General features: G+C 42.6%; 1 protein-coding gene across 1 annotated transcript in view; it reads left to right on the top strand.

The window, feature by feature from the left end:
* Positions 1–1,019: 1,019 nt before the first annotated feature.
* The window catches only part of ACTR3B (actin related protein 3B), a 52,429-nt gene continuing 40,898 nt past the window's right edge, over positions 1,020–12,550 (top strand). Inside the window, 1 exon segment of the mRNA XM_075124755.1 lies at positions 1,020–1,150. Coding sequence (XP_074980856.1) covers positions 1,107–1,150 — 44 coding nt within the window. The 5' untranslated portion in view covers positions 1,020–1,106.

Here is a 12,550-nt window from a genome sequence, read left to right as displayed (position 1 = left end):
GTAGAGAGCATTGGAGTCAGAGAAATGTGGGTTCTAGCTCTAGCGGACTTGTAGTATGATCATGGATAAGTCACAGGTATACAGCAGGGCCGGCTCTAGGCACCAGCAAAGCAAGCATGTGCTTGGGGTGGCACAATTCCAGGGGCGGACCACCTTTTTTTTTTTTTTTTTTTTTGCTTGGGCAGTTGCGCTCTCGGAGCTTGGGGTAGCAATTTTTTGCTTGGGGCGACAAAAACCCTAGAGCCGGCCCTGCAAGTATAAGACATTTCCCCGTTTGTGAAGTGGTGGCTAATAACCCCCTAGATGATAAGGGTGTTGAAACTTAATTCATCATTTTTTTTCAAGCATGTTGAGATATTTGCATGGAAGATGAGACTGCTCTGGAAAGTGTTATACTTTTTTTTAGTGTGCCAAATACCACCTGTGATTAAGATACTGTGGGTTCAATTGGAGGGTGTTGTACTGTAGGGTACCCACCTACACCTAAAGAAACACAGGACAAGATTTGTATGATTTAATAAAGGGTTAGTGCCCATGACCGAAACTGATTATGAAACCTCAGCTTCACTGAAAAAATGCAAAATGAGGCAGAGTTTATTTTGAAATGGGTCGGCACCCACCACATTACAGTGCCAGGAAACGCTACATCCCCACTGCATCCTTTGCAGAGCTTACTGCTTGAAAAAGATGCTTTTGAGCTGACCCGATGCACCTTGGGCCTTAGGCGACATGGCCTGTACCTGGTGGCAGGCCCACGGGCACCAAGCTAAGGGGCGTCCCGTCACGTGCAGAGGGGAGGGTGGCTCTGTCTTTCCCGCCCTGGCGCGGGGCGCTGGGAGGGGCTGCCGCGCGAGACCGGCCCTCAGCGCTGCCCTGGGCCTATGGGGACAGGGTCCGCTCAGCGGGCAGGGGAAGCCGGGTCACGTGGCGTGCGCGTGCGCGGCGCATGCGTCCTGAAGGCGGCGCTGTCAGCCGGCTGCGTGGTGCCCGGTTTCGCTCCTGCGCCGATACGGTGGGGGCCGAGCGAGCCGGCAGGCAGCGGCTGGCGCGGGCTCAGCCTCGGGGGCGTGTAGGGTCTGGGGTGCTGCCGCCGCCGCCTCCCGAGCATGGCGAGCGTCCTGCCCCTGTGTGTGATCGACGGAGGCACCCGGTAAGTGCGGGCAGGACTGGCCCTCCCCGCCTCCCGGGAGCATCGGGCTCCCCAGCGCAGCCCCCCCCCGCGAGCGGGCTCCCCACGACGTCCCACCCCGGCCTCGCCCCCCCCGTACCCTTGGGGAGCTACCCCCCCATTCCCCGTCCCCAGGGGCACCATCTCCCCTCTGCCCTTGGGGAGTCTCCTTTACTGTCCTGCCCATTCTCCCAGGGAGCCATCTCCCTCTGCTTCCCTTCCCTGCTGGGGAGCCGACCCCTAACCCCCGGGAGGCATCCTCCCTCCGTCCTCTGGGGAATCACCCCCAGTTCAGTGTCCCATAACCTGGAGGCTCTCACCCCCTCCCCCCCCCGCAGATGTCCTCCGTGGCCCCACTCCCTACAACCCTTGCTTTAATTTTTGTTAAAGGTCTTTAATGTTTTTAAGGGATCATGGTTAAAATGTGAATTAATTACTCAACATGACTAAGTTAGCAAAGCGATCACAGTTGGGAAGTTGGCTCTTTTATGCTGATAGTATTTTCTGGGTATATTGAGCATCTCTTCACGGTCTTTCCAAATCATTCTGAGACTATCTTACCTGCTGCCCATAATGATGAGTGGAACATGGATGAAACCTTGGGAAAGTTCTTGACAAGCACTTCGTTGGAGGGTAAAATGAACACAGCCGCTTCAGCGCTTACACCCGTAGATGTGAAAGGAGGCAGGTTGCCTCTTGGAGGAACAGATCCTACCACTTGTCTTTGGCCACAGAAGCTCATCTTGTGGAGCCTCTATCTTTCTGCTGAAGTTTATTGGCCATTTCTGTTATGTGTCATGGGTGGAAGGCACAGAAGCTACTTTAACCTGAGACTGGAGTAACAAACATGTAGTAGCTTCAGTGCCACAGAGTGCTCTGAGGAGGGGAGGACATCTTGTCCCCCAAAGAACTATCCAGCGAACACCTTGGCTACTCAGGCTGTGCTCTTGAGATCTCCCAGCAGAGTCAGGAAGACAACACTATTATGTTCCCAATCATAAAAGCTAAGAAGTTTTTTTTTTTTTTTGTCTAGAGCCACTGATAGGTGAGCTCACCAGAATTCCTCCCACCATTGATGTGGAGTTGCTGTGAGTTCTTCTGTAGGAGGATGCCATACTTTCATGTACATCTTTAATTACCCCAAATTGGATTAGTTCTCCAGCAAAACTTAAAATAAATCTCACCTATATGTACACAGGTCAGTCACAAATTTATTATGGCCTTCTCAAGGCAAGTATGGTATAGTCCATAGTTCCAGTTGCGGGTTCCAATAGTTCACGTATTTCAGTGGGATGGAATACTTTGTCTCTTCCATTCTGCACATAGTTTTGCCTCTGTTTTTGGTTCCTTCGGGCAGTTGGTGATTCTCGCTCTGATTTACTTGAAATGAGTTGTGCCCTAGAGAAGTGTTAGTGTTACAGAAATATTTCCTACCAGATTGACCTAAGGAGTGTTTTCTCTTCGATGGTGATCTGTGGACACAAACTTTTTGCTTTCAGTTTGAGGAGTGATTCCAAGACCTCACCTTTAGAGGTGAGGTACAGCTGATCAGTTGTTGTACAAAACAACTGAACGAGGAGACAGGCCCCCTGCCAGTTTTCAAAAAAATGACCAAGCACATGGTTTGAGAGAGTAATAATTCAAAGTAAATGAAGAGATTGCAATTACTTGATCTGGTGTATAGGGATTAAACAATAGGGGATTCCCCAGAAAATCTTCAATTAGACCATATCTGAAAAAAGCAATGCCTGTGATTTCCCAGTCCTTGCTTCCACCTCATCCTAATTCAAATAAGATAGGGCAGTGTCCTAAATTTACTAACACTTGGTGAGGCTTGCGGTCTGCTCTTAGATAGAAAAGATTTTTCAGCAAAGGGATTTTAAATTCAAGCTGAACAAGATTAAATCAGGACGGAATGAGAACAAATACTGGAACAAGCCAGGCAAGGGCCAGTCGTAGTGTTAATATCAAGAAATAGCTTGTGACTCACAGGTACAGTCTCTGGAATGTTCCCGTTGTGTTTGCTGAGACTGTCTTATTTTGTGGAATGATTCGAGGTGATTATAGACAAGTGATAGAAGTAATTACAAAGGGATATGCCAGAGGTCGCCAAACTTACTGACCCTCCAAGCTGTATACGACAATCTTTAGAAGTTGAGAGCCAGGACACACCTGCTTCAGCCCTGTGGGAGGTGCCTGACTGAGCTCAGGGCTTTAGCCCCACTCCTGCTGAAGCCCCGAGACCCTCCTCCCTGCTGTGCAGAAGCCCCTACCCCACCACTCTGCTGCAAGGCAGAGGTCCCAAGCTCCCCACACCCAGTCTGGTAGGTGGAGAATGGACAGAGGTGTGGGGGGCTCCATGAGCCGCACTTCAATGGTAAAAGAGCCCCATGTGGCTCTCGATCCACACTTTGGCCACCCCTGCGATGTGCTATCTAATTTGATTAATTTCCCTTACAAGCTTCAGATAATTCATTCAAAAAAACTTTAAAATGCAGATGTTTGGGACTGCATAACAATAATTGAAGGATAAAAGTCCTTACTAGAACAACATAGTTGGTTAAAATTAAAAACAATCTGCTCCCCCAGCCACCTCCCAAATGCCTCCCCTGGGGAGCTCAGGGTGAAGGTTAAAGTTAGAAGAAACTGAAATATTTGGAGGTATGGACATTCATAATTAAATTCTGCAAAATACCTTTATTCTACTCTGGAGAGGTGCCGTTCCTTTTTTGCCTCTTGAGTCCTGAAAATGTGCACCACAAGGATTGATTTTGTATTTTTTCCTACATACATATCTCTGACACTGAAGTCTGATGCTTTGTCCATGCATTAACCTTTGTCCTTCTCATGTAAGTAGGCCTACTATGAGGTTTGTACATGGGAGACACACAGTTAGTGTCTATGAGAGTTGCTTAACTGATGGACATGGAATTACAGAGTGTGCAGGAAGTGGATATAGTGGGGTAGTTGGGAACTTGTCATAGCAGCAGAACAGGGATGCATATCTCCCCTGTCAGAAAGATGAATCTAAAAAACAATTTTAATTATTTCTCCATCTTCATTTGCAAACAAAGATGTGGTAGGAAGTATTTTCTATCTGGGGTGACCACTGCTTTTTAAAATGTCTTAGGTTGCAAACAGCTTGTCGGACTAACTTCATTTTTGGTGGATTAAAGCATCCTTTCTCCATGGATGATTTTACTTAGTGATCAGTTTACATGTTCACATCAATCTCCACATGGAAAAGGTCAATCTATTTTAAGACCATTAGAGCTGATGTGCCTTTCTGACATTACTATTTAAATAGTTGTCAACTTTCAAAACTAGTTTTATTGCCTAATCTTTAGTCATATGTATTAGATTGCTACTAGATGGAGCCAGTAAACTGTTTAAAAAAAAAATCTGTATCTCGTACAGCTTTGCTACAAGGTGTGTGGGGGGAGAAGTAAGCAAACTATTTTGAACATTGGGGAACAGTTTTGCATGTGTGATAATTCTTGACCCCCCTTTTTAATTCACTTCACATTTGTTAAAATATCCTTCTTTAGCTCAATCTCATCTGTCAGCTTCGAGGCAGATATTCCATTGTTTGTGGATTTTTTTTGGGAATAAGTGGTAGTCCAAAATTTTATTTTATTTTTTTTAGTGCTTCTCAAAAAGTTGGGGAATATTTGAGCAGTGTTGACCATAATCTCTCAGAAAATACAAGGAACTCAAACTTTTGTATGGAAATCCTGCACTGATATTAGCTTACTCTTCTGCAGTGAGGGATATGACATACCAGAGTACAATTCAGACTGGTGGGGCGCTGTGTCACCATTACCTTGCAGCCTAAGGTGCCTTACAATGCCTTGCTGAAGCAGCCTGTGTGGGGAGCTACTTTAGCAAGGCATTCACGAAGGCTTTTGGCATTAAGTAACAGTTTAATAACTATCACAGACTCTAAAACTTGTTTAAAATGGCAAGAACTGTTGTATCCATAAAGACCTGAACCAAAAAGCAGCAAGAACTGAGTTAATTTCAGAGCTTCAACAGCAAGGTTTATCTTTGAGTTTTAACTTTACTACTATAAAAGTGGAAGCAACATCAGTGAGCCATGTATTGAGATGGATAAAGTCAGCCACCTGAGTTTAGGTATTTATATTTCTAGATCATATAACTTTAGGTGTTGTGCTCCAAAAGCCAATTCCCGGGTTGGAATTTGAATTGGAAATATAGTCATTTTAAAAAAATGAGTTAAAAGTAGTTCAGGGTGCTGTATCCATTTGAGTCCTCCTGTCATCTTTACAATCACTCTTTCCTATTTTTAAAATGTTTTTCTCTACTCACACAAGAAAACTGATTAACCCTATATGGGAATCAGTAAAATTGATTATACCCAAACTAAACAACTGAAAAAATATTTCTATTCCTGTGCATGTAATATACTTTTTCTAATTTCTTTGTTCTATTAATCTTAAGGGTTACTCGTCACAACGGGTTATACTTTTCAGGCAAAAGTGCGACTTTAATAATAGTGGTCCTTTAAATGCCTTTTTAAAAAGCATCTTGATCCTCTTAAATGGTTTCTCAGCTATTGTGTATGCTCTGGAGCTTTTTCCAGTAGGAGCCTATCTCATTGGCAATAAATGCTGTAATTTTTGTGGAATTAAGATGGAATTATAAGCATCCGCAGGATTTATTCCTCAATTTACAGATCACAGGACATTATATTAGCATTATTCTACTATCCTGTAATAGAGGAGAAAGAAAGCATGGCATAAAGTGAAAATTCAGAAAAGATAAGAGTAAAAAGAACTGAGGTTTTGAGGAAATAACCATGACTTTGTTGTCCTATGTGAAGAAGAAATAAAATATCCAAAGTTATTGTCTTGAGATAATTGTCTTAATCAGAAATCTACTTTCCATTGGGTAAAACCTAGGCCTCAAGATCCATAGGTTTCAGAGTAGCAGCCGTGTTAGTCTGTATTCGCAAAAAGAAAAGGAGTACTTGTGGCACCTTAGAGACTAACCAATTTATAGGATAATTTTTAGCAGAGAAATTCGGTCAAGGACATTAGTACACCTGCAAGATAAGTGGTCTGTTCATGTTTGTTGAGCATTCTAAGTTACCCTACAGGCCCCCTCTGATGCATCGTTTGGGGGAAAAAGCTGTGTCAAACTCCAGTCCAAAGTGGTTCTTGAAACATGATTTTTTTTCATATTAAGTTGTAATTTGGCAAGTGAGATGAGTCTAGTAAGTATGGAGGAGTCCAAGTTATGTGCTCTGGGAGTGGGAAGGAGGTGTAAATTGCACCAATTTAGAGACTCTCTGAATTTGGGTCAGTGTTCATTTTAGAGAAATTGATCCTGAATAATTTAAAGCTTCTGGAAACTTATACATATTTTGTCCTAACTTTCAGTCTGTTCGACTACTGGGTCTCAGTATGCTGAAGTTGGACCATGAGGTTATTTGTGGGGTTCCCACTTGATGCCTGTCCCATTTGTGATTAAATCAGAGAAACAGAGACCTTTTAGATTACAGCCTTGCTTGTTCTTGCGGCAGGCATTTGAGCAAAGCCCACTTACAAAAAACAAAGGTAAATATCAGAGTTCTTGAGATCCTGTTCATACTCCTTAGAAGCATGGTTCTGTCACTACAGGCTTCATCATAAAACATTAAAAGAATTCTTATGGCGCCAATCATAAAGAGCCAGTTTTGTTCATAAACCAGTCCATTTAGGGACTGTAACTGAAACCTCTCTGAAGCCTTAGTAAATATCCAAGGCACTTCAGAATTAGAGCTATAGCATATGTCCAGGTAAAGTTATATGGCCCCTATCTTGTTAGCCTTGAAAAGGTTTTAAAGAGACCAGATAATATAAAAGTACGATCCTTTTGTATAATTGAAAATTGTGGCTGGATGTTGGAAAAGATTTTGAAATGGACAATATCTAACAGGCAAGGTCACAGCTAATTTGATTTAATTTCTTAAGCTAAACAGACTGACTGTTAATGAGTTTTTACAGTACATACTCCATAAAGGAACATTTATTGTTTAAGTTGCCATGTGGTAAAGAGGAAAAAACTTTCTACTCTAGGGATAGCCTAATAGTGTTGGAGCCATTTGTAGTGGGCTCTGTGGAGAGTGTAAGATTTTAAATGTGCCTGTGCATTGACAGTACTTGATAATGCAGCTCCCTAGCTTTGTGTGGAAAGAGTGCAGTTTACCTGCATCGCACCGCCGGTGTGCTTTTATCCTGACTTGGGGGAGAGCACCTCTAGGGGTATGCAGGCAATTCAATCTTCAGGATACCAGTTGTTGTTACTTTTGTAATGTGGACACTTGTGCATGAGGCATTGGAACCAGTTGTTGTAGTCTCAGATGTTAACTGCGTTTGCTCGCTACTGACCCGAGCTAGATTGCAACCAGTGATCTAATGTAGGTTTCAGAGTAACAGCCGTGTTAGTCTGTAGTCGCAAAAAGAAAAGGAGTACTTGTGGCACCTTAGAGACTAACCAATTTATTTGAGCATAAGCTTTCGTGAGCTACAGCTCACTTCATCGGATGCATACTGTGGAAACTGCAGAAGACATTATATACAAGAAATCATGAAACAATACCTCCTCCCACCCCACTCTCCTGCTGGTAATAGCTTATCTAAAGTGATCACTCTCCTTACAATGTGTATGATAATCAAGTTGGTCTATTTCCAGCACAAATCCAGGTTTTCTCACCCTCCGCGCCCCCCCCCCCCCCCCAAACTCACTCTCCTGCTGGTAATAGCCCATCCAAAGTGACCACTCTCTTTACAATGTGTATGAAAATCAAGGTGGGCCATTTCCAGCACAAATCCAGGTTTTCATTACCAGCAGGAGAGTGAGTTTGTGTGTGTGTGTGTTTTGGGGTGTGTGTGTGAGAAAACGTGGATTTGTGCTGGAAATGGCCCACCTTGATTTTCATACACATTGTAAGGAGAGTGGTCACTTTGGATAAGCTATTACCAGCAGGAGAGTGGGGTGGGAGGAGGTATTGTTTCATGGTCTCTGTGTATATAATGTCTTCTGCAGTTTCCACAGTATGCATCCGATGAAGTGAGCTGTAGCTCACAAAAGCTTATGCTCAAATAAATTGGTTAGTCTCTAAGGTGCCACAAGTACTCCTTTTCTTTTTGATCTAATGTAGTAGATTTAGGCTTCACATTGGAGCACCCATTCCCTGAGCCTTCTGTTTCTCTTCTCTGTTGATCTGATATAAAAGGAAATTTTCTGACTCTCTCTCAACCTACTTGTAATGATTTCTTCATACTCTCCATTCTGTCTTCAAGACAATTTATCAATTAATTGTCATTGCCGTGAAGTAGGTAAATATCACCATTTCACAGATGCAGGAAGTTGAGGTAAAGAAGTAGGGTGGAGTGATTTAAATCGCCAAGTGGAAAGCCTTGATTTAAATAATTGATTATAATCAACTTTTCCATTTGTATTTCAGTTATTTGCTAAAGAAAGGCACATTCTGATTGGTTGATATAACCATTAAAAATGTTGATTTACCTTTGCACTAGATTTGGTACATCTTTTTGCTATCTGGGAGGTACGTTTTAACTATATACACTTATTTAAGCAATTATACAGCTTAATATTTCAGAGCCTTATAAACTGTACATTTTTCGTATGTTACAAAATGGTGAATGATACATTGCTTATTTACTAGATAATTAACTTTTTGCTTATGATTTGTGTCAAGCTATATGAGGATGGTATTTAATTAAACCCACAAACCAGCATATAACACTTTTTTTTATTAAACAAAACCTTAAATGTTTTGGATATTACACTTCTGTTATCAAAACATGTTTCACATTTGCAACTAAATTATTTACTAAAGGAACAGAGTGATTAACTTCAGTCAGTGAATTAAACTGATTATTTCAGGTCAGCCTGGGAAATTTTCACATGTGCCTAAGTGAAAGTGACTGGAGCTTAAATTCTCACTTGTCTAAATCTCTTGAAAAGGAGGCTGACTCCTAAGTTAGTTAGGCTGTCTTTCAAACTTTTAAAACTGGTAGTTCTCATCCTCTCCTTCCTCATTTTTATTCATAGACTGGAAGAATGAGACAAGTTTTCCTGCTTTTTCAACTCCCGGTTGATTTCTCAACTTTGAATGAATGAAGAAAATATTCTTTCTGTGCCCGCAGAAGAGGCTACTGCCTGTTTAGCTCTTCAAAAAGTCTGGTTCCAGGTGCTTTGCTAGTGATATCTATCAGTTGAGTCATATGACTTTCTTTAAAACTTCAGCAAATATGTACCATTTGAATGGTTGATGGGTGATTATTAGATGCCCATGTCATAGCAGCAGCATCTTCTTCAGTGGTTAGGCATCTACCTTGGGTTGATGATATTGGCAAGAAAATGAGGCGGAGTAAGTGCTCGATCCATCTGTTTTTTTACTGCCTGCAATTTAACTGTGTTACCAGGTATCTCTTTCTCAAATGTTCCAAAGTTCTTTCCAAATTGCAACAGCATTGCAATACAGCAGCAATCTTTCTGCAGTTTGTCCAAGGCCATGGAAATAGGTTTCAATATATTCAGTATATCTTCTACATTTCTGTTTAGTCCAATGTTCACTGCTTTGGCTGTGCTAGTTTCATTTATTTTGTTCTCAATTTTCTTTACAAATTGTCATCAGAATAGGCCAGTTCTTTATAAATAGCTCAAAACAGTCAACCGCTGAATTCCATCATAGTTTTTGGGGGAGAATTAGTTTGGATTCACCTGCTCTCTTCTGTGAAGCTGAAGCAAGTATTTGTCATGGAAGTATTTTGCAATTTCAGCAACATTTTCCTTCATTTCCGGAGTTGTACTTCAGTTTTTGGCAGAAAGATGCATCAAATAAGCCTTGTACCCGTATTTTAGAAGTGTCAGGTTCTCTTCATTATCTTCTTCTAGATTTCTTCTCATTTTTGCTGCATTTGCAGCATTGTGTGTGACAAAGCTATGCACTTGACACTTGAATTTTTGTTCAGTTTGTTATAGCTTTGACTGCTATTTCTTTTAAGTGCTCTGCTGTATGGGCATTTCCTGAAGTATCAGTTGTTTCTGTAAGATAGACAATGCCATATTCTGTTGTCACACAAGCACATATTACTGTACATTGCACCGCCCATCAAAACTCAGGTTAACCAATTTCATATCAATGTTTTTTGCACTGTTCAATTTCCTTGTCATACGTTGTATCTAGCAACCTTACAGCAACATCTGCTCTGCCAGGTTTAGTATAGCCTGGTCATAATGATTGAACCATGTTAATGAAATGTCCCTTCTGAACAAGATGAAAGGGAAAACTTGTTGCGTAAATGAACCAAGCAGTCTTTTCATCTTGGAGTCAAAATGGAGTCATGTTGCAATTTGCTGGTCCTGATTACAAACTCATCCTTGGTTTTACTAGACAAAGACAGCCTTTTCTCTTTTCTCTCTTTTCTGATACAGGTAATTTACTGACATCCGTTTAGTTGCAGCACTGCTGGTGGTACCAGCAGATGATTGAAGTTGTAGACATTCCGGATGGTGGTACTGTTGAGATAGCTGGTGCACAGCTTCATAAGCCAGGAGAGCAATGGGTAGGCTGGGTGGCCAGGATCATTATTGGCAATTCCAGCATTCCCAGTGGTAATCCGCTAGTTGGGAAAGAAAGTGCCTGACTGCAGCTTTCTGAAAAGTCCTGTGTTGTTAAAGATGCGAGTGTCCTGCACCTTCCCTAACCAACTCACACTGATGTAAGTGAAGCACTCCTGGTGATCCACCAGTGCTTGCATAACCATAGAAAAGTAGCCTTTTCTGTTGATATGCTTTGTGACAAGATAGTCTTATATCAAAATAGCGCACACATCCCTATCTGTCGCTCCAGCACAGTTCAGGAACCCCATTTTTGAAGATCCATCCACTATGTTGTGCATATTGCCAAGAGTCACAATCCGACATAGCAGGAGGTGATTAATGGTTCAGCACACTTGCATGACAGTGGCCTCCAAGGTGGATTTCCTGACTCCAAATTGATTTACAATGGACCAGTAGCAATTGGTGTTGCAGGTTTCCACAGTGCAGCTCTCATTTTGGTGTTGCTGTGCAGGAGGTCTGGGGTGAGCTCAGCGCATAGATCCAGGAATGTTGGCTTTCGCATCTGAAAGTTCTGCAGCCACTGCTTGTCATCCCAAGCCTATGTTACGATGCGATCCCACCAGTCAGTGGTAGTTTCTCAGGCCCACAAATGGCGCTCCAGCATCTGCAGCTGCTCCGTGCATGCCACCAACAGCCTTGAATTGGTTCTCGTTATGTCCCACAGCAATCTGTGCTCCAAGAAATCATCATGTTCCCCACTGTTTTGGTTTTTCTAGTTTTTCTTCTTTACAAATACTGCAAGATTATGTGCCCTCTGTTTGCAATGCTTATGATGATAGTGCAGATCTGTGCAGACTCCATGATTCTGTTGAAGATGGTAGACTGTAAGAGAGGGCCATGTGGGTTTGTGGGATTTTGAGAAAAGGCACACAAATTATGGGATGCAGGTGACATTATGGGATGGAGACTATTCCACACTTGGAAGTTGATCCCATGCTCCCAGTCATCCCTACAAAGCTTGTTTTGGACCCATTATACATTTCCAAAACTTCCCAAAAGACAGTGCACTGGATGATCTCATTTACGACCTGCAGCCCTGTCAGTTTTTTCCTCCAATTCCCAGGTATTGAAATCAACACTAGAGGCTGCTCTCTGAAGAATGTTGTCCCTTCTTCCCACAATGTCCTGCTTTGACAACAGTGTTGCTCCTTTCTGGCTGCACACTCTCTGCTCCTTCCCCCTTGCTACATAACTCCCCCACCTCATCCCCAGAAAAACAAAACTAACAACAAACCAAGACTTCTGCCTGTGTAACCCACATGTTTTTTGCACTGCCGTGTTTTATTTGTTTAGAGAGAGAGAGGGAGGCAGTTGAGAAATTAATGGATTTCTGGTTTTGTGTGGCTGTCTATACACCCGCAAAGAGGCAGAGCAAGGCCGTTTACTTGAAGTGCCCAGAACCATCCAGAAGCAAAGGCTGGTAGTTACTTGGTAGATCAGTATTTTTCCATGAGCTGGAGAGTAAGTATCCATGTGGGTGGAGTTATAAATATTCATAATTTGAAAATAGAGCCAATCAGAGCTCAGGTAGGGAGAAGCTATAAAATAGGAGCATGAGACTTCTGAGGTGGATTCAGTGGATGATCCTGGTGAGATACGTGATGGTGCCTTGTAGAGTCAGAGGCCAGGTCCCAGTGCCTGTGGTGACTTTGCCAGTCTCTTGTACCCAGTGGCTCAGCCCCTGGGTCCCCCACAGGAACAAGTCCTTAATATAGTCCAGGGCCT

This window comes from Caretta caretta, chromosome 2, assembly GCF_965140235.1.
Source record: "Caretta caretta isolate rCarCar2 chromosome 2, rCarCar1.hap1, whole genome shotgun sequence".
Classification (NCBI taxonomy): Eukaryota; Metazoa; Chordata; order Testudines; family Cheloniidae; genus Caretta; species Caretta caretta.
This window is presented reverse-complemented; position numbering and strand designations above follow the sequence as displayed.